General features: G+C 54.7%; 2 protein-coding genes across 4 annotated transcripts in view; one reads left to right on the top strand and one right to left on the bottom strand.

Annotated features, from left to right (window-relative positions):
• The window catches only part of ZXDC (ZXD family zinc finger C), a 48,050-nt gene extending 27,283 nt beyond the window's left edge, over positions 1-20,767 (top strand). Inside the window, exon 9 of one of the 3 annotated variants that reach the window (XM_059706746.1) lies at positions 20,688-20,767. In XM_059706746.1, the coding sequence (XP_059562729.1) occupies positions 20,688-20,752 (65 nt within the window). In that variant the 3' untranslated portion in view covers positions 20,753-20,767. Of the gene's footprint in view, positions 1-5,084; positions 5,107-18,175; positions 19,532-20,687 lie in introns of those variants that run through there. The other 2 variants (XM_059706745.1, XM_059706750.1) reach the window with 2 other exon arrangements.
• Positions 324-23,485, bottom strand: CFAP100 (cilia and flagella associated protein 100). Its single transcript, XM_059706751.1, is given in 17 exon segments — positions 324-443; positions 1,306-1,399; positions 2,306-2,511; positions 3,623-3,758; positions 5,062-5,213; positions 5,438-5,489; positions 8,875-8,983; positions 9,057-9,089; positions 9,421-9,596; positions 11,340-11,420; positions 11,635-11,836; positions 11,839-11,946; positions 13,552-13,753; positions 15,979-16,079; positions 20,830-20,910; positions 22,295-22,402; positions 23,264-23,485. Coding segments are annotated over 16 exon segments (1,875 nt in total). The 5' UTR covers positions 22,323-22,402; positions 23,264-23,485; the 3' UTR covers positions 324-329.
• Positions 23,486-23,615: the final 130 nt, after the last annotated feature.

Raw genomic sequence — 23,615 nt, 5'->3', positions numbered from 1 at the left:
CTTGGTGTTGGGGCTGGCCCACACTGCACCCTAGCGTGGACTTGGCTTGTCTCTTAAAGCAGTTGTTTTAGATGGGAGCCAAGATGGCCTCCTTCCCTCAAGCATTTCTCAGGGTTAATGATTAAGAGGCGTGCTGGCATTTGGAGATAGGATCTACCTCCTTAAACAGCCCTTAGACACCAAAGAGTCATGGGTTTTATTTCACGAGTAAAGAAACATACAGCAGGAGACCATGAGGCGCACAGCGAGGGCTGCATCCGCCCTGACAGCCCTGTTCGCTTCCCGCTGCTGCCCTCCCTGTGCCGTCAGCCATGGCAGCGCCCGGAAGGCTAGGTGAAGAAGAACAGGTGCTCCTCCTTCTCCTTGTCCAGCAGCTCCTGCTCAGGCTCCTCCTTGGCTTTCAGGGCCGGGGGCTCGGAGCGGGACACCAGCCTTCTGCCTCTCTGTAGAAGAAGCGGACTCCGTAACCCTCTGCCTGTGGCCTCAGTGCACCAGAGGTGCTACCTAGACATTGAGGGGTCACGCCCCTGGCAGGAGGCTGGGGAGCCCTGTGGACCGTCCCAGGCTCTGGTCGCTCCTGGTCAGCCACAGGCTGAGGGCTGGAGTTGCTGAGCCAACTCAGAAGTGTGTCTGTCCAGCACTAAAGCCTGTGCTCTGGGGCAGCCCCTAGAGATGTGGGGGCCATGTGCGGGAAATCCCGCCAAGCAGGGAACCCGTCTCTTGCTGTGGGATTTCAGGGAGACCCTGCAGTGTCCATCATTCCCCACGGCACAGAGGAGAGAGCGTGCTGGTCTATTGCAGGGAAAGCCCACCCGCCCCTTCTGTCTGTCATGGCCATGATCAGCCTTCGGCCTGCATTAGAGACCATGCTGCTCCTGCCCATTCCCTGTGGGGTGGGGGATTGGGGCACAGCAATTAAGGGGACTCTGGTGACAGGTGATGAGCTTGTTCTGAGGCAGGTTGTGTGGTGGGACTCTGGGCAGCTGAGCTCTTTGTGCTAGCTCTCAGCAGGGCCAGGAGGGCGTGACCAGGTCAGTCACTGACCAGGAATGTGTGCAGGGGAGCGGGCAGCCCCAGGGGAGGGCTTCTGGAGGAAGGCGAGGGTAGCCCTGAGGGGCAGTAGGCCCAGGAATGGGAGACCTGCTCTATCCTAGCCTTGCTCTTAGGGGCCCAGGACCGCTGCAGTAACATCTGCAAAGGATTCGGTGAACCAGACTCAGCTGCAGACCCTTTGCTTTCCCAAGCCACACTGCTTGGACGTGGGACCCTTCCCCAGCAGTAGCTCCCCAGGCCCACCCTGCCCACCTTCTTCTTGATCTCAGCCTGGGCCCGGGCTTGGGCCCGTTGGAGACGCTCCTCTTGCAGCTGCTTCTGTATCCTGGCTTTCTCTTCCCGGAGTCTAGGTGGCAGGGACAACAAGAGATGCACTACAGACTGGAGTGGCCAGGGGAGGCTGCCAAATCCCCTTCCCAGCTCCTTCCCACACAGTTCTTAGGCCATGGCCCGTGCTCTCCTGAGAAAACTCCCACTCCTCTCCTCCCTTTCCTTCCAGGCCAGGGCCTTGGTTCTGCTCTGCTCCTTGGGGAGCAGCCAGCTCTGGGCTCCTGGGAGATAATGTAAAGGTCATCTCATAGCCCCAGGAAGCCCATGTTCTTAGACCTTTATCCCCAGTCACTGGTCCATGTGCCCATGCTTCCCTATCGTCACCCTTGAAAGCCCAGACCTCAGAAGATTAGTAGTGTTGTCTCCTTCCTGTTTGTACTAGGGGTCCTCAAACCACTGCCCCGGGTCTGCCCTGAGCAAGGTACCAAGGACACAGAGCTCATGGGAGAGGCAGATGGCCTTTTGCTGACGGCTGTGTTTCGGGGCTCGGCACAGGAGTGAGTAACCAGGCAGCCCACAGGCCAGAGGAGTCATGGTCCCTGGAACTACCCCACACCCCACCGGCCTTTCGGGAGTTCCGGGCCTCTCGGAGGATGGGCCCACGTCCCCTGTGCCGGCGTCTCCGCCCCTCCCTCTCTGGGCTCTGTAACGCCAGCCTGTTTCCCTCCCATCCAGCCAGGAAAATGGCCCCTGTTTTTTGAGGCCAGGCTGTGCTAGCCGCACCTCACTTTGGCTCCCTGACTCCACAACATCCTTCTCTCCACAAGCAGGGCTTCCCTTACCGAGGCCGAGTGTGGGTTCCCTCTGGTTCCTGCAGAGCCCTGCCATGGCTCTCCCAGCTTGGAGAACCAGGGTCCTTGCCCCTGATTTGGGAATTCTTGGAGGGCAAGACAGCAGGGGCGGAGGGCAGCCTGGGCCTCACCTCTGGCGCCGCTCCTTCTCCTTGGCCTTCTCGGCCTGCTCGATCTTGATCTGGGGCACACGCTCCAGGTTCTCGAGCAGCTCGTCCAGCTGGTGTTCAATGACGGTCAGCATCTGCACGGTGCCCAGGCTGGACTCCTGCTGGGGACCCACACATTGCCGGTACACGTCCTGCACTTTGCGGTTGAGGCTCTCCAGCAGCTTGTCCTGTGAGGCGGGCAGTCCACCAGTGGGGTTGCTCAGACTTGTGTCCACTCCCTCTCATGATCTGACCTCACTGCAGCGTGGCGAACCTCCCAGGGCCCTGCTCTGCCCAGGTGAGCACTTAGGAAGCCTGGGGAAAACTGAACTGGACACCTGGACTTTCCTTGGCCAGAGCTGTGACATTTGCTCTTTTGTGGTCAGCCAGATCTTGGGTTCCACTCGCCATGAGGGTTCATGCCTGTGCCTCGGCCCCTCCCCCAGCTGCCTCAGTGTGTCCACCAAGTCCCAGTTCCTTCCTCCTGGGAGCCCTCCCTCTGCTGCCCCTGCACTGACCTCAGCGCCCACAGGACCACATCCTGTGACCTACTTTCTCTGTGGCCCTGGCCTGATGAATTCCCCTCTCTGAGTCTGTCTAACATTCAGAAAACAGTTAACCCCTCAGACACATGAGTGAGCCTGTGGACTAAATGAGGAACAGCAAGCAGAAAGGCTTAAGCCAAGCACAGGGCACAGCTGGTGTCCAGTGATGACCAGCAAGAGGCAGGGACACACTGGCCTGCTCATTGTGGCATCCCATGGACTTAGCCCAGTGCCTGGCACACAGTGGGTGCTCTATAGGAATTTGGATGAATTAGGAAGCTGGGGCTGCTATCAAGAGGAGTGTGTGCCAAATCCTGGTCCCACTGCCTGGAACATCTCTGGCCCTCAGAATTCTCTCACACTCTGGCCTGGGGATGTGCCTCTCTGGGGATATTATACATGTTTAAGAAGCCAGAGGTATTTGTCCAAGGAAGGAAGGAATGGAGGAGGTGTGTTGGGCAGATGAACAGCCATGGAGCAGAAACACACAGGGTGCCTTGGATTTGGGGACCAAGGGCCTTCAGCTGGTGCCCCTTGGTCAGGTCCACAGAGCCTGGAGGTGGTGAGGGGCCTGCAGCCCCAGAGCACAGCTGAGTCTCAGGCCTTACTTTACCACTGTCAGAGCTCCAGGCACTGGACCTCCTCCCAGCCGGTGCCTGGAAGAGGACCCCCCCCCCCTCCCCCGCTGCCAGCCCGTGGCCACCTGCTCTCCTTCCATACCCACTGCCTGCTGGCTGCCGCCCGGGGGGCCTACCTCCTGTGCGCCCTTGTACTCGCCGAAATGGAAGACTCGGGCTTTGAGCTCCAGCTCAGCAGCTGTCTCCTCCTCCTTGGTGATGGACATCATCAGTGTGGTGATCCACTGCTTCAGCTGGTTGACCTCCCTATCCCTGGGTGGGGGGCAGTAGGGCCCTGCTCACCAGTGTGGCCCTGGGCACTTCACCTCTGAACCTGACCCCTCCTGCCGCTGTCCTGAGGGCTAAGGCAGTGGTCGGCAAACTGTGGCTCGCGAGCCACATGCGGCTCTTTGGCCCCTTGAGTGCGGCTCTTCCACAAAATACTGACTTCTGTGCATGGGCCACGAAGTTTCAATCGCACTGTATGTGCGCGCCCGCACGTGGTATTTTGTGGAAGAGCCGCACTCAAGGGGCCAAAGAGCCACTTGTGGTTTGCAAGCCGCAGTTTGCCGACCACTGGGCTAAGGGACTGACTGCAAAGTATCTACATGCCCAGGGGCTGTGGAACCTGGGAGGCTGCCTGCCTCTCCCAGTTTGTGTGTGTGTGTCTGCTACCTTCCTGCTTTCTAGGAAACAATATTGCCTGAGAGCTAGTAGTTTCACATACGTCTGGACACTCCCAGCAGGAGATTCTCCATGGCAGGACATGGGTCAACGAGACATGGATGTTCAGGAACATGGTTTCCCTGGGGGACATCGAAGCCTTGGGCTGGCTCCCACCTCAGCCATTGCACTTGCTTTCCCTCTGCCTGGCGCCCTCTTCCCAGATCACATGTGGCTTCCCATCACTCGGGAAGTACCTGGCTCAAAGGACATATTCCCCAGGGAGCCTCCCTGTCCTGTTCGATCTGTGCCGCCCTCTTCTGTAGCCTCTTCTCGTATCATTCTCACACTTTCCCTCCCAGCATGTGTCAGTGTCTGCAAGTCAAATCTGTGGGCCGCATGGAATGCCAGCTCAATGGGGAAGGGCCTTTATCCCGGAGGACCTAGATCCAGGCCCGACCCAGAATAGGTTCCCAGTCTATGTTAGGAATGAATTCCTTGTTCCCAACAGACCTCACCTAGTGCCCTGACTGATCTTGCTCAGCCCAGCTCTCCTGGACCTGGCTTCAGCAGAATGCACCTGGGGTGAGAGGTTCTTAAGATGCCCCTCTCTGGCTGCAGACTGCTCCAGGGCAGGCATGGACCAGTCCAACGATAGGATCAACTCCCAGGCCACTCCTGGGTCCCCATGACCCTCAACTTCCCTGCCCAACAGGACACATCTTCTCACCAGAGCCAGGCACCAACGTCAAATGGAGCTTTCCAGAAAACGGAAGTCAGGGAAAGGCCAGGGCTAGGACAGGGAGGGGCAGGGCCCACGGTCCAGCTGCCGGTGGCTGTGGAGGTCCCAGGATGACAACCAATGATAGAGTCCACCTCCTCACTGGCTAGGGTGGCCCCACTCAAGACTTACATGCGGATCTGGGTATTTTTCAGGGTGAAGCTCAGCTCCTCCAGGGCCTCCTCCATCTCCTGTGTGTTCTGGATCAGCGAGAGGTTCTGCTCCTCCAGGGTTGTAAAGACTTCCAGGAGCTGGTGGGGCTCCTTGAAGTACAGCTCCAGCCCCTGCAACCAGAGCTGTGTGTGTGCAGGGGGGATGCGGGGGGGCCTCCAGGAGCTGGGGACTCCACGAAGTACAGCTCCAGACCTTGGAACCAGAGCTGTGTATGTGTGTGTGTGTGTGTGTGTGTGTGTGTGTTGGGGTGGGGGTAGGGGGCGAGAGGCCCCCAGCAGTGCAGTGGCAAGGGGACCTGGCTCCCGCAGACCCTGCCAAGAGTGGGGCCACTGACCTCCCCGTCGCTGTCTGGGTCCTCTTCCTTGGGTAAGGTAGAAGAGCTGGACCTGCGGAGAGATGTGGGTTTAGGGCACCAGGGCCCAGCCTGGGCCATTGTGCCCCATCTCAGTGGTGTAGACTCCTGGCATTTCCATAGAATCTCCTCTCCAACCCCATAACCCTCATCCCCTTGTCCATCATGCAAGTTACCCAGGTGGTGTCACCAGCTTCCTCTTGGTCCCCCAGCTGTCACCCAGCAACCGGGGGTATCATTTCGAAATTCAATTAACTCTCAAAATTCAATTAATCTCTCTCTAGTTAGAATAAAACTCAGCCTCCACCCGGGAGCTGTGGGGGCCCTGCTACCCTCCCAACCCTTACCTCCCCCATTGTCCAAGGTTACTCTGCTGCCAGCTCCCTTCCTGTCTCTCTAGGTGCTGACTCTGCCTCAGGTCCTTGGCACCCGCGGCTCCCACTACTGGGGCTGTCCCTCTCCATTTGTCGTCCTTCCTTAAAAGCCACTTTCAGGGCCTTTTCTGCCCATCTCCTCTGTCTAGACTTGGCCTTGGCAGTTGTCCTTGATGGCCCTCATAGTGCTTCTGTGACACAGCCACAGGGTGGCTGACCCTGAGCACCCCACAGGGTGAGACCATCCTGGGCCAGCCCTCAGGGGTGCAGAAAAGGCTGTGTGGGCTTGGAGCACTCAACATGGGACCCAGTCTTGCCCCACATCCAGACCTGCTTTTATCACCCTCTGTGCCTGCTCCAGCCTTGGCCCCCACCCTGGATTTGCAGGTTCTGCTGGCTAAAGAAGGGCCAGGGCAGGCTCACAGCCAGAGAGACTCTAGGCCCTGACCCACCTGCAGCCGACAGGTGATAAATGCAGGGCCCTGTGGGAGAGGCTACTAAACGCTCACTGGGCCTGGGCCTCGTATTGTATACACATTGATGCCCATTTGGCAACTAAGGAACATGCAACTCAGATATCGAGTCACCTACCCAAGGTCACCTGCAGGACGCTGTTGGCCCATAAGCCGTTTTGGAGAATCTGCCCTCAAGATGGACCTAGCCTGAAGTGTGGACTGGACTTTAAGCCCCACTCAACCTCTTGGCTAAGTGTCATGTGCAGAGACCTGTCACATGACCAATGGACTGAGGAACCCAGATCCTAACCAGGACAGTGTGCTCCCAGACCTCTGTTCTTAGGGAGGGGCCTCACAGTGGGAGCTCTAGGGCTGAGGGAGAACTTAGGCAGAGGAAGCATGCATATCTAACCCCCTGGAGCTGCCATTCAACACTCAATCAGAATACCAGCCCCCACCAGCAGGGGTCGCAGGCTTCAGAGTTACCCATGGCATTTGCCTGGCCAGTGGTGGTTGCTCTCCATAAGGCACGTACCATGATTCATAAAGATGAACGTAAGCTTGCAAATTGGTAGTGCTTGGCTCCCCTTCAGCCTGAGAAGTATCGGTTTGGTATTTGGGAGGTTGAATGTAGAGAACATCTAATGGGAGACACCCATAGATGCCTGGAGCTCAAGAAACTGGGAGAAGAACCATGGGAGGGGGTGGCCAGGCCGTGGTAGAGAAGGAAGGGCATAGGACAGAGCACATAAAGGGATGAGCAGAAGAGACAGACTCTGAGAGGGAGAGTGAGGGGGAGGCTCCTGAGCCCCCGGGCTACCCATTCTCCCCATCTCCCCAACCACCACCCTCATCCAAGCTGATAAACTATGAAGCTTCCAGAAGAAAGCACAGGAGACTATTTTAGTGACTTTGGGGTTCGCAAAGATTTCTTAAGTAGGACACAAATGCACCAATCATAAAAGTAAAGATTGGTAAACTGGACTCAAAAGATAGCATTAAGAGTAATAAGGCAAGCGAGACTGGATAAAGATACTTATACTACACTTATTACGTAAAGGACTAGCACCCAGGATATATAAAGTGCTAATAGGAAACCAGAAAAAAAAGGCTGACAATCCAATAAAAATGTACAAAGATTGAACACTTTTCACAAAGGAGGACATCCGAATGGCCATCGTATTTTTCGTCATGAAAATGTCACAGAAATCATGAGCTATCACTCACGCTTACTTTAGCTCTGTCTTTGATTTTCTGTATTCTGAAAAAGGGATTCTGCCAGCCTACTGCCATTGGACTCAAGTGGAAGCTCTGCCTCCTTGGGTCTGCAGCCCGCCAGCCTGCCTGCAGGCTGTGGACTCACCAGCCCCCCAATCGCATGGGCCAGTCAAGCTCTCTGCCCTGGCTCCAAGCCTACCAGCTGCTCTGGCTCCCCACATGACTCTCCAGGCCCTCATCCCTCTGGCCCGAGGTGGTCCAGACTTCATGGGACAGGCGAGACCTGGCGGTGGCCCTGGCACTGTAAAGGCAAATGCCAGACAGCCCTGGGATGCAGTGTTTGTGCCCTGCTCCATGTTTACATCTTGTGAAGTTCACCCCAGTCAGCATCAAGAGGCCAGGGGCTCGGCAGACACCAGGACCCTGGAACCCTGGCGACGGAGGCCCCCTGGCAATGCTGTTAATGGAGAAGGGGTGAGATGGGAGGGTTAGCTCCTTGTGAAAGGAAGGCTGGGCATAAGAAAATCGCCTTTGCTTATGTGTAGGTTGAATCATAAGGGCATGCCAAGTAACCTTTTGACCTGCACAGCAACTTCATATGGTTCAATGCACTATTTGCTTTGCTTAAACACGGCTGAAAGGACATGCAGGAAATAATAAAACTCATCACAGCGCTGCCTGTGGCTTCCTGGCCAACAGCCTGGCAGGAGGTGCACAGGAACTGGGCGTTGAGATTTCTCCGTTTAGCTAGAGTTGTGATTCCTGTGAGCGTTTCCGGGAGGGGGGAGTGACTAGGTGACCCAGCAGCTCAGCATAGGAACCAGGTGGGGTGGGTGGGGGACAGCTTCGGCCTTGCAGGCAAAGGAGTGGAGAATCAGGTTTGCACTGGTACATGGATCGACGTGGGGTTTCTGTTGGTACCTCACTGTGTTTCTTAAAAGATTTGAAAGAGACTGTCACACTGAAATCCGGGTAATTTTATAAAGCAGTCTAGGTGTCTGGCTTCTCTTGAACAGCTCTGGAGCTCTGGCCCTTGGGCCAGCACTCCCTGGCCACAGAGGACCCGCAGGGGGCATGTGCCATCCTGTTCCCTGTGCCCATCAGGCTGCCCTCATCTGTTCACATTTGACTAGTCTATTAGCACCCGAATGGGCCACCCCAGGCTTACTAATAGTACATTTACTGAATCAGGCAGAAACAAACCTTTCCTTAGAAAAACCTCTTGATTTTCCAGCTTAAGTCAGACTATGTACCCTCCTCCTACTCTCTCCACTCAGGGTCTGGGCCTAGTCTGGGTGCCCCTGGCGGGAGCCCTTGGGGAGCACCGCCCACCAGGCTCCAGCCACTTTTGCAGCTCCCCCAGCCCACTCACTTTTTGGAGTCCGACCCCGGCTGATGGTCCTGGTGGCCGGGGCTGGTCAGCACCTGCCCGACCCGGATCACCTGCAGCACTTTCCAGGGCCTCCGCGGGCTTTGCCCTTCTGCGGGAAGCAGAGGCGGCGTTTCTATTTGCTCCAACCCAGGGCGGGCCCCTCCAGCCGGGCAGCCACATACCTTTGGAGCTCATCTTGCCCTTGGTCCCCGGTCCTACAGAAAGCAAGGGAGAGGTCCCTGATGGCCTTGGCTGGAACCAGGCCTGCGGCAACATTGCTTGGGGGTGCAGGGTTCCCTGGGACCCCTCAGTGGCAGAAGGAGGCAGGTGCATAGGAGAAACCTCTTGGGTTTGAGATGAGAGCCAGCCCCATTTCCCCAAGCAGGTGCTTGTGCTGAGCCACGGGTGGTCAAGGGGCGGCTGCCCCAGCTGGAGCTCTGCAGGGTGTGGAAGCGACCAGTCCCTCGGCCTGGACACTTCCAAGGCCTATGCTGGTGGGCACAGGGTGCAGATGGACCCAGGGAGCTATCTTCTCTTTTCAGCTACCTTTGTCACCTTGTGACAACTGAGCATTCTCCTTGGCCTTGGCGGCCTCCTTGGCCTGTCTGAGAGCCAAGTGCTTCTTCTCTTGTTCCTCCAGCCAGTCCTTGGGCGACAGCTTGTACAGGAAATCCTTGCAGACCTTGTAATGTTGCAGAGTGTCTTCAAACCTGGAGATTTCGCTGAGCCGGGGGAGGGGACAGCGAGGTCAGGCTCTGCCCACTGGGAAGCCCCTCCAGAGGGGACCCCAATGCACCCTGGTCAAAAAGGGCGGGCACAGAAGCACTGTTGTGCCAGGGAGAGGATGCCCACCTTGCAGGAGCCAATCCCTCCCAGACTGACAGCCCTCAGGGACTGTCTTGCCCCTCCCAGGGTGGAGTCCAGAATCCTCAGACCCATGTGAGCCCTATGTCCTGGTGGTGTGGCCTTGGGAAAGTCAGTGAACCTCTCCTGACCTCAGTCACCTCATCTGTAAGATGGGCAGCAGCCTGTAGGGATTGAAGCCCTGAGACCTTTAGAGCTCAGGGAAAATGATGAGCTTTGTGTTGTGGGGAAGCACCCTTTGGCCAGGGGAGAAGTGATGAAGGGAAATGTGGCAGGCTAGCCCAGGCTAAGTTTGCCTCTGACCTTATCTATAAAAATATATCTATATCTATATCTATATCTATAGCTATATCTATATCTATATCTATATGCTGAGTGGCCAGATTACTATGACCACCTGATGTTTGTAGGCAAACTAGCTATAATTTTGCGCTGAAGTTGCTAGAGGGCCAGACCATTATAAATAGGGAAGCAGGTTGTTTACCACGACAGTAGAAGTGATTTTTTTCTGAAGATATGGGTAAACAATGCAATTTAACAGCCTTTGAATGTGGAATACACACACACACACACACACACACACACACACACACTAAGTGGCCAGATTATTATGACCACCCCATCAGTACTTCGTTGGGCCACCTTTTGCCTTCAATACTGCGGCGATTCTTCTTGGCATTGACTCCATGAGATGTTGAAAGGTGATGCGAGGAATCTGACACCATGCCTGATGAATAGCACTGTCCAGTTCTGTGAGATTTGATGGTTGTGGAACCAGCTGCCTGATGGCTCTTTTAACTTCGTCCCACATATGCTCAATTGGATTGAGATCTGGTGATTGTGGGGGCCACCTAAGCAAGGTAAAGTCTCCCTCATGTTCTTGAAACCACTCCTGCACAATACAAGCACCATGGCATGGCGCATTGTCTTGTTGGAAGAAGTCATCTCCATTCGGATATGCCATCGACATGATAGGATGAACTTGATCAGCAACTATACTTAAGTATGTTGTGCTATCCAGACGTTGTTCCACATGAATTAAAGGGCCCAAATCATGCCAGGAAAACATGCCCCAAACCATAACACTGCCCCCACCAGCTTGAAGGGCTGTACTCATGCATGTGGGGCGCATGCTTTCATGCAGTTTCCGCCAAATTCTCACTCTGCCGTCTGCATGATGCAACTGGAAAATGATTCATCAGACCACATGACTCTTTTCCAATGCTGGACTGTCCAATCCTTGTGTTCCTGTGCGAACTGGAGACGTTTTATCCTGGTAACTGCAGACAGCAAAGGTGTTCAAACAGGCCTTTGGCTTCCATATCCCATATGATGCAGTGTACGGCTAATTTGCCTACAAATGTCAGGTGGTCATAATAATCTGGCCACTCAGTGTATAAATAAATAAATATATTTATATTCATATTTATTTATTTACTGGTTTCAGAGAGGAAGGGAGAGGGAGAGACAAATAGAAACATCAATGATGAGAGAGCATCATTGATTGATTGAGCCCTGGCTGCAATTGATCCGTGATCTCCTGGTTCATAGGTCCATGCTCAACCACTGAGCCACACCCACCAGACAGCCTCAGACCTTACCTTTTGATATTCATGATCTGGGTGGTCAGCTCTCGGATTTCAGTGATCTTCTCTATCTTCACTTTGGTTTCCTTCTCTGCCCTGAAGGGTAGGGTGGGGCAGGGAGCCAATCTCAGACTGTTAAAGAGGCCAAACCGCTCTCAGGCCAGGCTGGAGGTGGGGGAGCTCCCAGAAGCCTGGTTTGGGTCAGGGGTGGAGGCGGGGCTGAGGCTGGGTGCAGGCTAGGTCGGGTGGTTTGCACAGGCCCAGGGGACCCTGGGACATGGCCAACCAGCCCCTCTGGCCACAGGCTCACTCTTTCAGGGCCTGCACTGAGCTGCGATCATTCTCCCTGAGGAACTCATCGAACAGGGTCGAATCCTTCTCCAGGGACTTCTCAGCCCGCTCCAGCTCCGCCTCCTCCTTTGTTGCCAGCATCTCCAGCCGCTGGATCTCGCTCCGCTTCATATCCAGGGCATACTAATGGCCACCAGAGCAGGGATTACCCTCCCCACCAGACAGCCCACCCAGGTCCCCTTCAAGGGAGCAGACGGGCCTACCTGGAGGAGGAACATTTCCCGTTTCTGGTTGATGTACTTGTATATGCTGTCAGAATCCTCTTTCTTTTCTGCAATGAGAGGAGGGAGGCATCTGGGGGGTGGGCAGTGGGAGAGAGACTCAGGTGTGGCTGAGGATGGGTGCACAGGAAGCGGGGGCTGGTCAGCTGCTCCTGGTGCAATGCAGCGCTATCACAGGGGGCGTGGGAGAGCCAGCCCTGTCTCCTGCAAAGGCGGAGAAGGCCCCGCTGATAGGTCACACCTCCACGCCTGCAGCCGGTCCAGGTGGGAAGAGCCTCTCTTGCTGCTGCGCTCCTCTCACCTGGAATGAGACTCTGGACACCGCCACCCTGGGAGTTTCACCCGACTGGACTTCATACCAGAAGGCCTACTGCCTAGGACCTGAGAGAAAGATGTGGCAGGATGATCTCAACCGGGGGTGCCCTGAGCCTCCAGGGCCCAATGTGGGCAGCAGCTAAGTCTACACTGCCAGGGTTTCCCCAGGTGGAGGGACATCAGGGTGGGCTCCTGGATGACCTTCCAGAGGACAAGCAGAGAGGTAGCACGGTGGGGCCACCGGCCGTGGGGGCTCTTTTCCGGGCCTTTCTGGAAAGGAAGGCCTAAACACTCCCCAGCTTTGGAGAGCGCAGGGACTATGGGAAGGACTGCGGAACCGCGTGGCTCTGTCTTTCCCTCCAGTCCTCTCCTTTCCAAAAGCTGCAGGGGTCCTGCTTTAGGTCTAGATGCCTGGCAGCGAACCCACTAGGCCCCTGCCTCCTGGTCCACCCTGGGGGAGTCCCTGCCCTCAAGGAGACCCAGCTCCTCACTGGAAGCCAAAGCTGGACACTGACAAGTCTTTTGTCCAAACAGCCTGGGTCCAGGCTTCCCCATCCAGGTGCCACCTGCCTCTCCTAGGGCTTAGGGATAGAGGGCGAAGGCAGAAAGAAAGCACATGCCGTGCTGCTCCCCCCATGCAGAGCTTGGCGCACAATCGTCGGAGCAAGCACAGGGTTTCCTACCCCAAAGAACAAGCCACGGTGTCAGCGTGGAGACTGGGGCCTCCTTACGTGTATACTCATATCCAGTACACCTGTAGCCCTGGGGGCTCCAGAACTCTCTGATCCCAACTACTACTTTCTAGCCGTGATACTATATTTTATCATCTGGGTTGGTAGAATATTAATTCATTTTCAGTTCTGTAGATTTCCTACTGGGCTACAAAAATAACTGCCCATGCGCGCACACACCCACACAAACACACACAGTTCTTTCTCACGATGTGCTGTGTTTGACGAGGTTGAACCCCCCAACCATGAGGTTGCTACTGTCATCAGCCAGGAGAGGAAACTCAGGAAAGGAGTTAGATAACTTGGCCGGACGGAGCAGGCACTGAGATCTGAACCCAGGCAATCAGTTCTACACTGACTATCCCCATGTTAAATGCCCATATTTATACAACCTGCATTTGTTGTGCCTCATCAGCACTCAGAGTGCACGCAGTACTGGGGTCCAGAGGCTTTTAGATTTGCACTCCACCTGGACCTGGTCTTTGTGATTCAGGAGGCAGGGGTCAGACAGGACAGGCGCCCCCACTGCACTACAGCCCCTCCTCTGCAGCACTGCCCTCGCCTGGAGGCACAGGCCCGATGTCCATGTCGGGAAGACAGGAGCAGTACCTTTGGTCATGGCCAGCTTCCAGGAGGTGTGGTCCTCCTGGAAGGCGCTCATCTGCTGGGCCTCGGCCAGGGCACGCGCCTCCTGGTCATCCGCCCGGTCCTGCAGCTGCAGCTCATGCAGCAGGCTGGCGTGCTTGGCCAACACTTTGGACGAGTAGGTCATCTTCTGGTGCAACCGCAGCATCTTCTTCTTCTGCCGCTCCTGGGGGGCGGGCGAATCAGCCGAGGCCTCCCAGTGCCGGCCTCCACACAACCTTCCCCCTCTCCTGGGCCCGGCTGCCTCCTCCTGCGTTGTCCCATGCCAGGGTCGTATGGATTTGAGGTGGTTCGCACTCGGTCGGTCGGGTGGGGGGTGCCCATGTGCCAAGCACAGGAAAGACGGTGGAGCTGTGTGTGTGTGGGAGCACCCTGGCGTTCTGCCCACGACTGCCCCGTTTCAGAGGGAGTGGGCAGGACTGGCCTCTGGAGAGCCAGGTGCAGGAGGGCAGCCAGATGAGCACAGGCTGTCTGCCAAGTGATGTGCATTCTGGATCAGTAGTTCAGGGACATAACTTACTAAAAGATGACTCTTGGTGTATCTGAAACTCACACTTAAACTTGTATTGTGATTTGCTAAATCCTACATCCCAAGGTCCAGGGAAATTAGATCTGAGTTTCCAAAAGAAACTTGAAACCCTGAGTTTGATCTGCAAACTTGTCGGCCAGTGTCGGGGCTGTGCTGTCACTGGGGTTCTGCGCCTCCCCACCTCTTCTCCACCTGCCCTGACCTGTGGCCCCAGCCTTTCACTTCGGAGGATCCCAGGATGGGAGGGGGGTTGGGGTCTCTTCTTCCCAGAGGCCTCATTTAGATTTCTGGCTTCTGGGGTGCCCTGACTCTTCTGTTCAGACCTCGGGGGTCTCCACATCCCTCATGGGGTGGGCTGGGATCAGATAGGCCTCATGTGAACTCTTCTTTTGGCCTTTCCTGGGTAGTTCTATTTCCTACTGGGCCTGGCAGGTGCAAAACCCAATTCAGCCTCTAACGAACGCTGCTTCGGGAAAACCTAGCTGTGGCAGGATCCAGTGTGAGCCCAGCATAACAACAAAATTGGGAAAATGTCTCCCTCTAGAATCCCTGTGGCTGAAGACCTGTGTTTAGAAGTTATTGGGTAGCTGCTTTTGATCATGGTGAGGTTGGGGGGGCTCCGTGGGGCAGAGTGGGGAGGAGTGTGAGGTTGGGGAGCTCAGCTGGGGTGTGGGGTGGAGGGTGAGGTTGCAGGGGCTTTTGGAAGAAGATAGAGGGCCCTGAAGCAGGGCCAAGCTGGCAGAAGAAAATGGAATTCTGCACTGGTGAGCTCTCTAAGTCAAGGTCAGAGACAGTCTGGGCGTGTGTTTGCAGTATCTCCCTACTCTGGAGGCCTCAGGGAAGTGGGAGCTGCTCAGTGTGGCTTCTCATGAGCTTCCTTCTAGGGCATGAGTGGGTGCACAGCGTGGCACGAGTTGGGGGAACATCGATGGATGGTGGCCCTCCCAGAGTTTCTAGGCCAGAGGTCTGGGGTGTCAGTACCGGTTGGAGTTGCAGTGGAAGCCACAGCTCTATGCAATCTCAGACTCTGAGCCCTGAAGTGGGGTGGACAGAGCCAGCCCAGGAGGGAGCCCGAGACACTAGCCATGAGGGTACGGCCAGCACAAGCCACTTCCCAGGGAAGATGCGTACCTGGTGAGCTCACCCCATGCCTGGCTGCAGTGAGGCTTGCTTGTTTTGGCTGGCCATGCTGTGGCAGGGTGGATGTGTATGGGTGTAGGTGGGGGTGGGGGGGGTGGGGGGGTGCAGGGGGGGTGGGCAGCTGTCTGGGTACATGGGCTCTTGGGATTGGGAAGCAAGAGAGACTATGCTGGGGTAGAGACAAGGCACAGCCTGGGGATCAGGGCTGGCCCCGGGACTCCCAGGCACTGCTAAGGGGCATGCAATGTGTATGTGCACATGTGTGCATGCCTGTGTGCATATCTGGCCTCTAAGAGTTCCAACCAGGGGACTGTGCAAGGCAAGAGCAGTGGGGGCCAGCTGTGGGGGGGATTTCTGGGGGGGGAGGTGAGAGGGTCCCTGAGGTCTGAGATGGGCCTCGAAGGACAGGAAAAGCCTCAGAAGGGGATGGCATCTCTGGCAAGGGACAGCAGAAGCAAAGGCGTGGTAGCAGAGGCTGTGGCCACAGCAGCTCCCAGGAGCCCAGCCTGACAAAGGCCCAGGCACAATGGTGATGAAACTGGGTGACCGTGGGACAGGTGAGAGACCTGAGAGCTAGGGGGAGTTTCCAGTTCATTTTCTAGGAAATGGTGAGCCATTCTAGAGTGAGAGTGACCCGGGGAAAGTGCTCTTTGGAAATCTGGCTGCTGCTGCTTGTGTAAGGGAAGAAAGCGCTGGGGCAGGCCTTGGTCCTGCGTACTCACTGCGTGAAACTTATCCCGCTCCTGATCTCTGAGCAGGAAGAAATCCACGTTCCCAGACATATGGAAAGGATTAGTTGAACGGTCCGGAACAACCACAGACACTGGGGAAGGAAATACCTCATTGGAGAGATGAGCCAGCTCTTCCAAGCTGAGGCCTGTGCCTCTGGGGTCCCACCACCCTCCCAGCCCAGTATAGGGAGCTTCTGTGAAAGCATGAGCAAGTGACAAGTGTTCTCTTGGGCCCAGCTGTGCCTGGAGTCCACTCCTGGACCTTCCAGCTCCGTAAACTCAACCGAGTTGGCGTTGGGCTTCTGTTCCTGGCACCTGAAAGAGACCTGATGAACACAGCCCCCCCTGTCTCAGACATGTGCGATGCCCCTGGCCCTCTGTCCTCTCATTTAAAGTCTCAGGAACTCCTACTCTGTGGGTGGGGTGGAGGGGGGAAGCGAGAGCCTGCTGACTCCAGTGCTGAGGCGCTGCTTGTCAGTGGGAAGTGAGCACTCTAGGTGAATATGCTTTGTCCTTGCAGGAGTCTCCACCAGCGTACCGCCCAGGGGAAGACTGGGCTTGGGGGTGGATAAGGGCAATGTGGCTGAGGCCTGGAGAGGCAGTGTAAGAATTTGGGAGGTGGGGACTACCAAGGACCCCAACTCTGCTACTCCCACCCCCAGGGCTTAGGGAGAGGCTCCTACAGCTCAGCTCAGAGCATGTCAGGGAGGACAGAAGCCAAAAGGCACCAAACAAAGGACTTAATATGGTTGCTTCCCCCCACCCCCTACCCTTGATAGAAAAGAAACAGGGTTCATTGGAAACAAAACAAAACAAAACATTCTTGAAAGTGAAAGAGAATGAGATAAAATAAAAAACAACTTCGCTTTGAATTAGCCGCTGGTAACATTTCTGAGGGTGTTTTCTTCTAGTACTTTTCAACATACAGTTTTAATAATTCCATATATTCCTTTAAAAAGAACAGTTTACCATCAGCAGTTCCCTGTGAAGTTACTAATTCTTTGTGGCCCTTGTAAGCAAACATTAAGGGCTGCAGTGACACACCGTGTCATCAGGGTGCACTCGCCCTGGATGTGTAGCAATTCATAGCACCCCGACATCCTGAGGACGTCACTACCCCCACTGGCTGGTTCTTGGGAACTGATTTTCCAAAGGGAGACTAGAGGCCAAGGGCCGTGGGCAGTTTCCAGGCTTCGGAAACACGCTGACCTGCCTTCTGGACGGAGGTCTATCTCATTTTGCACCCCCATCAGCAAAGGAGGGCACCGTTAAAGGGGTTCAGAGTTACGATCGTCTCAAAATACCTCTGCACAAGACACTCATCCCCAAGAGAAAAGGGGCTGTGCTGTGGGGAAGCTGGCCGGCCCCACGTCACGTGAGCATTGGCGGGAGGGATAGGAGCTGGCACTCTCTCCAGAGGCAGCCCAGCGCGTTGCTCAGACATTCCTACCCAGGACGCTTCATCCGCAGGCCATCCCGAGGAGGGGTCGGAAAAGCCTAAAGTCATGGGCATTCTGCATCTTTGTACTATTCTTTCAACTTTTCTGTAAGACTTAGATCCTTTCAAAACACAGAGTTGAAAAAATTGAGCTACGCTCAGAACGGGAAGGATAAAGGTTATCTGCTCCTTGGCCCGCTGACGGGAGGAAGTCAGAAGGGCCTCCAGTCAGTTCTTAGCCTGGCTCCTGAGGAGGGAGCAGGGCCTGCGCCCCAACCTCTGCTTCTCATGTCACACCTCCTCCTCTGCCCTCCCCCGCTTCACTCTTAGAAGGACCCTTGGGATGACACTGAGCACCCCATCTGGATAGTCCCGGGTCCTCTCCCCATCTCCACACCCTTCCCTTCATCACCCCAGCAAAGTCCCCTTTGCCATATAAGGGAACCTAGTCACAGGCTTGGGGGTTCAGATGCGGACGTCTTTAGGGGTCCCTCCTCAGTCCACCTCAGTCCCCTTTATCAGACCTCTCTATTCCTAGGTGCTAAGACTTTTATTCAAAATATTAATTTTATCAAATACTTATACTGCATCTATTGAAATGATATAATGCTCTCTCATTCTCTAATGGGGTATGTACCACATTGGTTTAAAAATGTTAAACTAATTGCATTTCTGGGATGACTGGCTTCAAATGATTGCCATTCTTGTTGTGGGCTCATCTTCACATTAACGCGCTGATTGTCTTCACAGGAATACTAAACATCCCCTACTCATCTGACTGCAAATGCATCGTACTATTATTTGTAATGGCTAAAATCCACAGAAACCACCCAAATGTGCTTCGATTCTAGAGAGAATCATCATTGCTGGCATATGCATGCACAGAATACACATAGCAACAGAGCAGGGACGCTTGTGGCATGTGTCTCACAGACATGATGGCAAGTAAAGAAAGCCAGATCAAAAGAGCACTGAGTGGTTCCATACATGTGAGGCCCGAGATCGAATAAAGTGACTCCTTGATAGCAGATTCCCTGACAGACAGCTGCCTTTGGGGGAAAGAGAGCTGAGCAGATGGAAATGCTCCAGATGGTGAATGGGTGGAGGGTAAGAGGTTGTATACATCTGTCAAAATTTACAACTGGCCCTGGCTGGTGCAGCCCAGTGGATTGGAGCGTCTTCCTGTACACCAAAAGGTGGTGGGTTCGATCCCAGTCAGAGCATATACCCAGGTTGTGGGTTTGGTTCCCAGTTGGGGTCCATGCTGGAGACAGCCAATCGATGTTTCTCTCTCACATTGATGTCTCTCTCTCTCTCCCCCCTTCCTCTCTAAAAAGCAATAAAACTAAAAAAAATTATCAAACTGTGTACTTGAGATTTTTTCTTTTCACTGTATATTAATTATATCTCAGTGAAGAAACAAAACAAATACAAAACCCAGGGCCCTCACCCTTACGTGAGGGGACAAGCACCCATAAGCAGAAGAAACTATTGGGTGAATGGCTGAGGGGGAGCTGTGATGGAGGGTCAGGTGGCTAACACTGCACCTACCATTGGAGCTTGGCCAACAGGGAGGCAGCTGGGTGTGTGGGCTTCTAATGAAAGGGGGCAGGAAGCACACAGCCCACCTAGGAAGGAGTCTGTGGACACAGAGGGACATGGATCCATCCTATCAAACATCTAGTGTCCAATTAGAAGAAATATGGGGAACAGAGATGTTCTTGTCATTACGACGACAGCACCAGGAAGCAGAGCCACCATAAAGGACATTCTACAAGATAATTAACACCAGTTTTTCAACAACTCAAGGCACAGAAAATGTAAGGTCGTGGGGGAGTGGCTGTGCTAGATCAAAAGCGACCGAAGATGTTCCAATCTCATTTGAATCCCGGTTAAAAGAAATCTTCTGGGGGGAGACATTTCTTAGATAATTGGGTAAATCTGACGGTGGTCTGGTTAACTTCATTGTGGGCTTGTAAGAAAATGTTCCTGTGTTTGAAAGATGCACATTGAGGTATATAGGGATGAAATGACACATCTGGATTTTACTTTAAAATACAAGGTATCCCCCCAAAAATGTACATACACTTTAACAGCTGATAGCTCAATTTTGAAAATGACATTTTAATAAACACTGCCTTCGTAATCATTCAAAGTGTGTGTATACATTTTTTGGGGCCACCTATATTTTGTCAAAGACTGAAAAGAAAAGGAGAAAAGGGATAGGTGAAACAAAAGTGGCAAAATCTTGCCCACTGCCCAATCTGGTGATAGGCATGTGAGTTCATGTGAGTTCACTGGGCTTTAGTCTCTACTTGTGGGCAGGTTGGGATTTTATTTTATTTAAAAAATATATATTTTTATTGATTTCAGAGAGGAAGGGAGAGGGAGAGATAGAAACATCAATGAGGAGAATCACTGCTCGGCTGCCTCCTGCACACCACCCACTGGGGATCGAGCCCACAACCAGGGCATGTGCCCTTGACCGAAATTGAACTTGGGACCCTGCCGTCTGCAGACAGACGCTCTATCCACTGAGCCAAACCAGCTAGGGTGGGATTTTAATAATTAAAAGAGGAAATGGGGGCGGGGTGGGCTGAGGGGTGGGAGCTGGCCTGTGATGGACAGGTGCAGGGAACATGCTCACATCTGCACAACTCTGCGGGAAGACCGGACAGGCAGGCCTGTAAGCCCAGGAGTCTTGGGGAGGAGGGGGGGCAGCACAGAAACCAGGAGAGAGTCCTGGAAGCCAGGGTGCGGAGTGACAGAGCAGGGGCTCAGAGGATGAGGCATATGCAGCTAGCTGCCTACCCTTCTTCCTAATAGACGGCAGCCATGTGCCTAGCTGAAAAGCTATACTCCCAGCCTCCCTTGCAGATCCTAATGGCCCTGTAACTCCCCCTGCCCCCGCTTCCCCCCCAAAAAAAGTAGTGAGAAATTGTTGGGTGGATATTCTGGGAAGGGTCTTTTTCCAGGGAGGGAGGGCTAAAGTGGCAGGGAGGCAGTTCTGCCCTTCTCTTCAATCCTTCTCCCTCCCGGAATGAGATGTGATGGCTGCATTTGCAGCAGCCAGTTTGTGACCATGTGACAACCTTGCGGTTGAAAGCCCTACAGATAAAGACAGTGGGAGAAAGACTTGGGATGTGGTCACCTGGATGATTTTGTAGAACTGCTATTGGTGGAGCCGTATGGAGCTGTGGACTGCTTCCCACATTCCCATTCCTGGAGGAACACATCCTACTTTATGTTCCCATTATTTCAGGTCTCAGTAACCCTTCTCCTCATGGAAACAGGAGCACAGCCTCTGCCCTTCACACTGAAGACTAGGTCTGGAGGCATCTGCCGCTGAGGAAGCGAGTGTGCCCCCCACCACCTGGGACTTCAGCTCCCGGCTCCAGAGATACCTTTGCCTTTTTTCTTATGTTTCTTTTTCTTTTCTTCAATGACTGAAGGAGAGCTCTCATCTGTGGAGTCCAGGCTGTTCTCTGGGGAGACACAAAAGTGAGGGCCACAGAAAATGACCTATTTTGTGATAGCTGTGAACACAGCGTGAGGCCGGGGAGAGACGCAGACATGCTTTAGTCTGGAAAGTGGCTATAGCGTTCGACAGGTTCAAGCCTGGGACTAATGAGAGGGCACGATCCTCTCGTGGCAAAACCACCTGCAAGTCCCAGCACAATTATAGCCGGGGCTATGGCTGTAAGCTTGAACCTATGGTCCGAACCTGTGGTCCCACATGGCTAAGTGATATGGGCTGTGAGAGTGCAGCACGTAAACAAAGGTTGATCAGGTGCATGTAATTGAGTAGATTCGAAATCCACGTTGTAAACATCTTGACTACGCCCTTACTTTGCCTCGTGGAATCTGGCTATAAAATAAAGACTCAGCTTGCAGGCGGTGGCGCTGTCTCTCCATCAGAGAGGAGCGTCCCACCTAGCGCCCAGCTTTCTTGTCTGTCTTTTCTCCATCCTTCACCCGCTCAGGCTCACCCTTGGCCGTGCCGGCTCGGCACACTTCAGGGCTCCAGCATCCTCACCTGTCTGCTGAGTGGGCTTGGCAAGCCACTCAGCTTCTCTGAGCCTCCGTTTCCACATCTGAGATAATCATGCTGACTTTGCTGGGAAGTTGTAAGGATCGTGCAAGAAAATGGCCACAGAAGTTCCTAGCACGCGCGCCTGGCACACAGAAGGCGCCTTCCCTTGCACACCCTTCAGCTTTTCCCCAAAGAGCAGCACGGGGTTATACAGGTCACGGCCCTAAGCGGCTTCTTCCTGGCCTGCCAGTGCTTTTGCTGTGAGCTGACCAGGTTCTTCCATCAGGGCCGGGCCCTCAGAGACCCCATTTCCCTGTTCTCTCTTCCACATATACCCACAGGGAAGGAGGCATTTGGCCCCATGCTTCCTTCAACCCCAACTCGGGAATCTTTTGTAGCTTGGAGATTCCAGTCTATGCCAGCCTGGGAGGGCAGCAGGCCCTGAGGGCAGACGGGTGGGGGCTGCTGGAGAGCATAGAGGTGTGCTTTGGTGGAAAGCCCAGGGAACTGGTCCTCTGGGACCAGTGTCGGGGAGGGTGAGCTGGGATTGATGAAGGGAAAGGGAGGGCCTGGGAGATAGGTATACTCCAAGGGCCAGGCCACGAGACAATAAATCTCTGCTGTTTAAGTCACCAGTCTGTTCGGTACTTTGTCCTGGCAACCTTAGGACTCTGGTACATGGGGTTTCTAAGGAACCTGGCAAACTGATTTCTGCCTCACGGCTTGATTTAGCATCACCTGAACCCTGGATTAAGTCTAGACCTCACTGTCCCAGGCTCCCAAGGCTGCCTGTGGGCCCGGAGAGAGCCCATGCCAGCTGGGTACTGGGTACTTACTGATGTTCGCCATGACCTTGGAAACCATAGTAGACAGGAGCTTGGACGTTCCTGCAGAGGAACAAGGGCTTGCTGCAAAACCGGACCTGGGCTAGAGGAGGTTCCAACCTGGGGAATGACACGGAGTTTGAGCCAGATGGTCTCCAGGCCCACAGCCTCCCTCCACCCCAGGGCTGAGAACAGCTGGCATTTCCCGAGGGCTCACCATGGGGCCAACACATGCAGCTCCCTCTCTTCCCACTCGCCCCATCCTCTCTCCCCTCTCCGACTGGCTCCTGTCTGTCGCTAGAACACACCAACCGTGCTCTGCCCCAAGCTCTTTGCATATGCTGCCTCCTCAGTCCAAACTGTCCCCCACACCCAGCTCCCTCACTCTCTGAGCTCAAAGGTCACCCCTTCAGAGAAGCCATCCTCATCCCCAATCTAAAGCGGGTTCTTTACCCGAATCCCCATGTGACCTCGCTTTATTTTCTTCTCGGCAATTACCCACTGTCGTTTATCTCCTTTTAAAAAAATTAGCGTATTGCCCTTAGAATTAAGCCCATGAGAACAGGTGTCTTTTCTGAGCTGTATCAAAGCGCCTGGCACGTCCTTAACATTGAATGTCTTTTCATTTTGCAAAGGAAGAAACAAAGTGGAGATCCGGAGAGGTGTCCTAAGTCCCACAGCCAGGAAGGGCCGGAGCTGGGATTCCAGTCCAAAATCCCTTGACTCCGAAGCTTGCGCCCTTCCAGCCACGGTCCTGCTCGGTTCTCCCGGACAGGAATCCAGGGAGGCCCGGGTGAATAGGACCTGTCTCCCCACCCAGCTCGGCGCGGACCTTGGACAGAGGGATGTCTAGGTGACTGATAAAGCAAGTATGGCGACAAGGAGGGAGGGGCGGGGAGCCTTGCAAAAGGGGTCTTGCGCTTTGGTCCAGAGCTCACCCTGACCCCGCGTGCCCCCCATCACAGCCCTGGGCGCACCCACCAGCCTTGCGCACCGGGCTTGATCGGAAGCTTCCGCGCCGCGGTTCCAAGGCTCAGAGCGCACCGGCCTTTGGTTTACGTTGCCACAGCAACTATTCTCCTGACCCCTGAGGTCGTGACGTCACAAAAGCCGCGGAGGCGGGCTGCGGGGCGGGGCCTGTGGGCCGCAGGGTGGGGTTAGGGCGAAGCCCAGACTCCCTGGGGCCTCACCGGGTGGGTGCCGGGCCCAAGATGGGGTCTGGTGAACGGGAGCGTCCTTCCTCTGTCCTTCATTATAGTCACTGTCCTCCGGCTCGTTTTCATCCCCCCATTCATTGACTCAAAGTGCGCCTTCGCCTGTAAGGGGTCCCTTC

The sequence above is a fragment of the Myotis daubentonii genome, chromosome 8, assembly GCF_963259705.1.
Source record: "Myotis daubentonii chromosome 8, mMyoDau2.1, whole genome shotgun sequence".
In the NCBI taxonomy this organism is placed as follows: Eukaryota; Metazoa; Chordata; class Mammalia; order Chiroptera; family Vespertilionidae; genus Myotis; species Myotis daubentonii.
The sequence above is the reverse complement of the archived record's forward strand: the minus strand, read 5'-3'. Positions and strand labels throughout refer to the sequence as shown.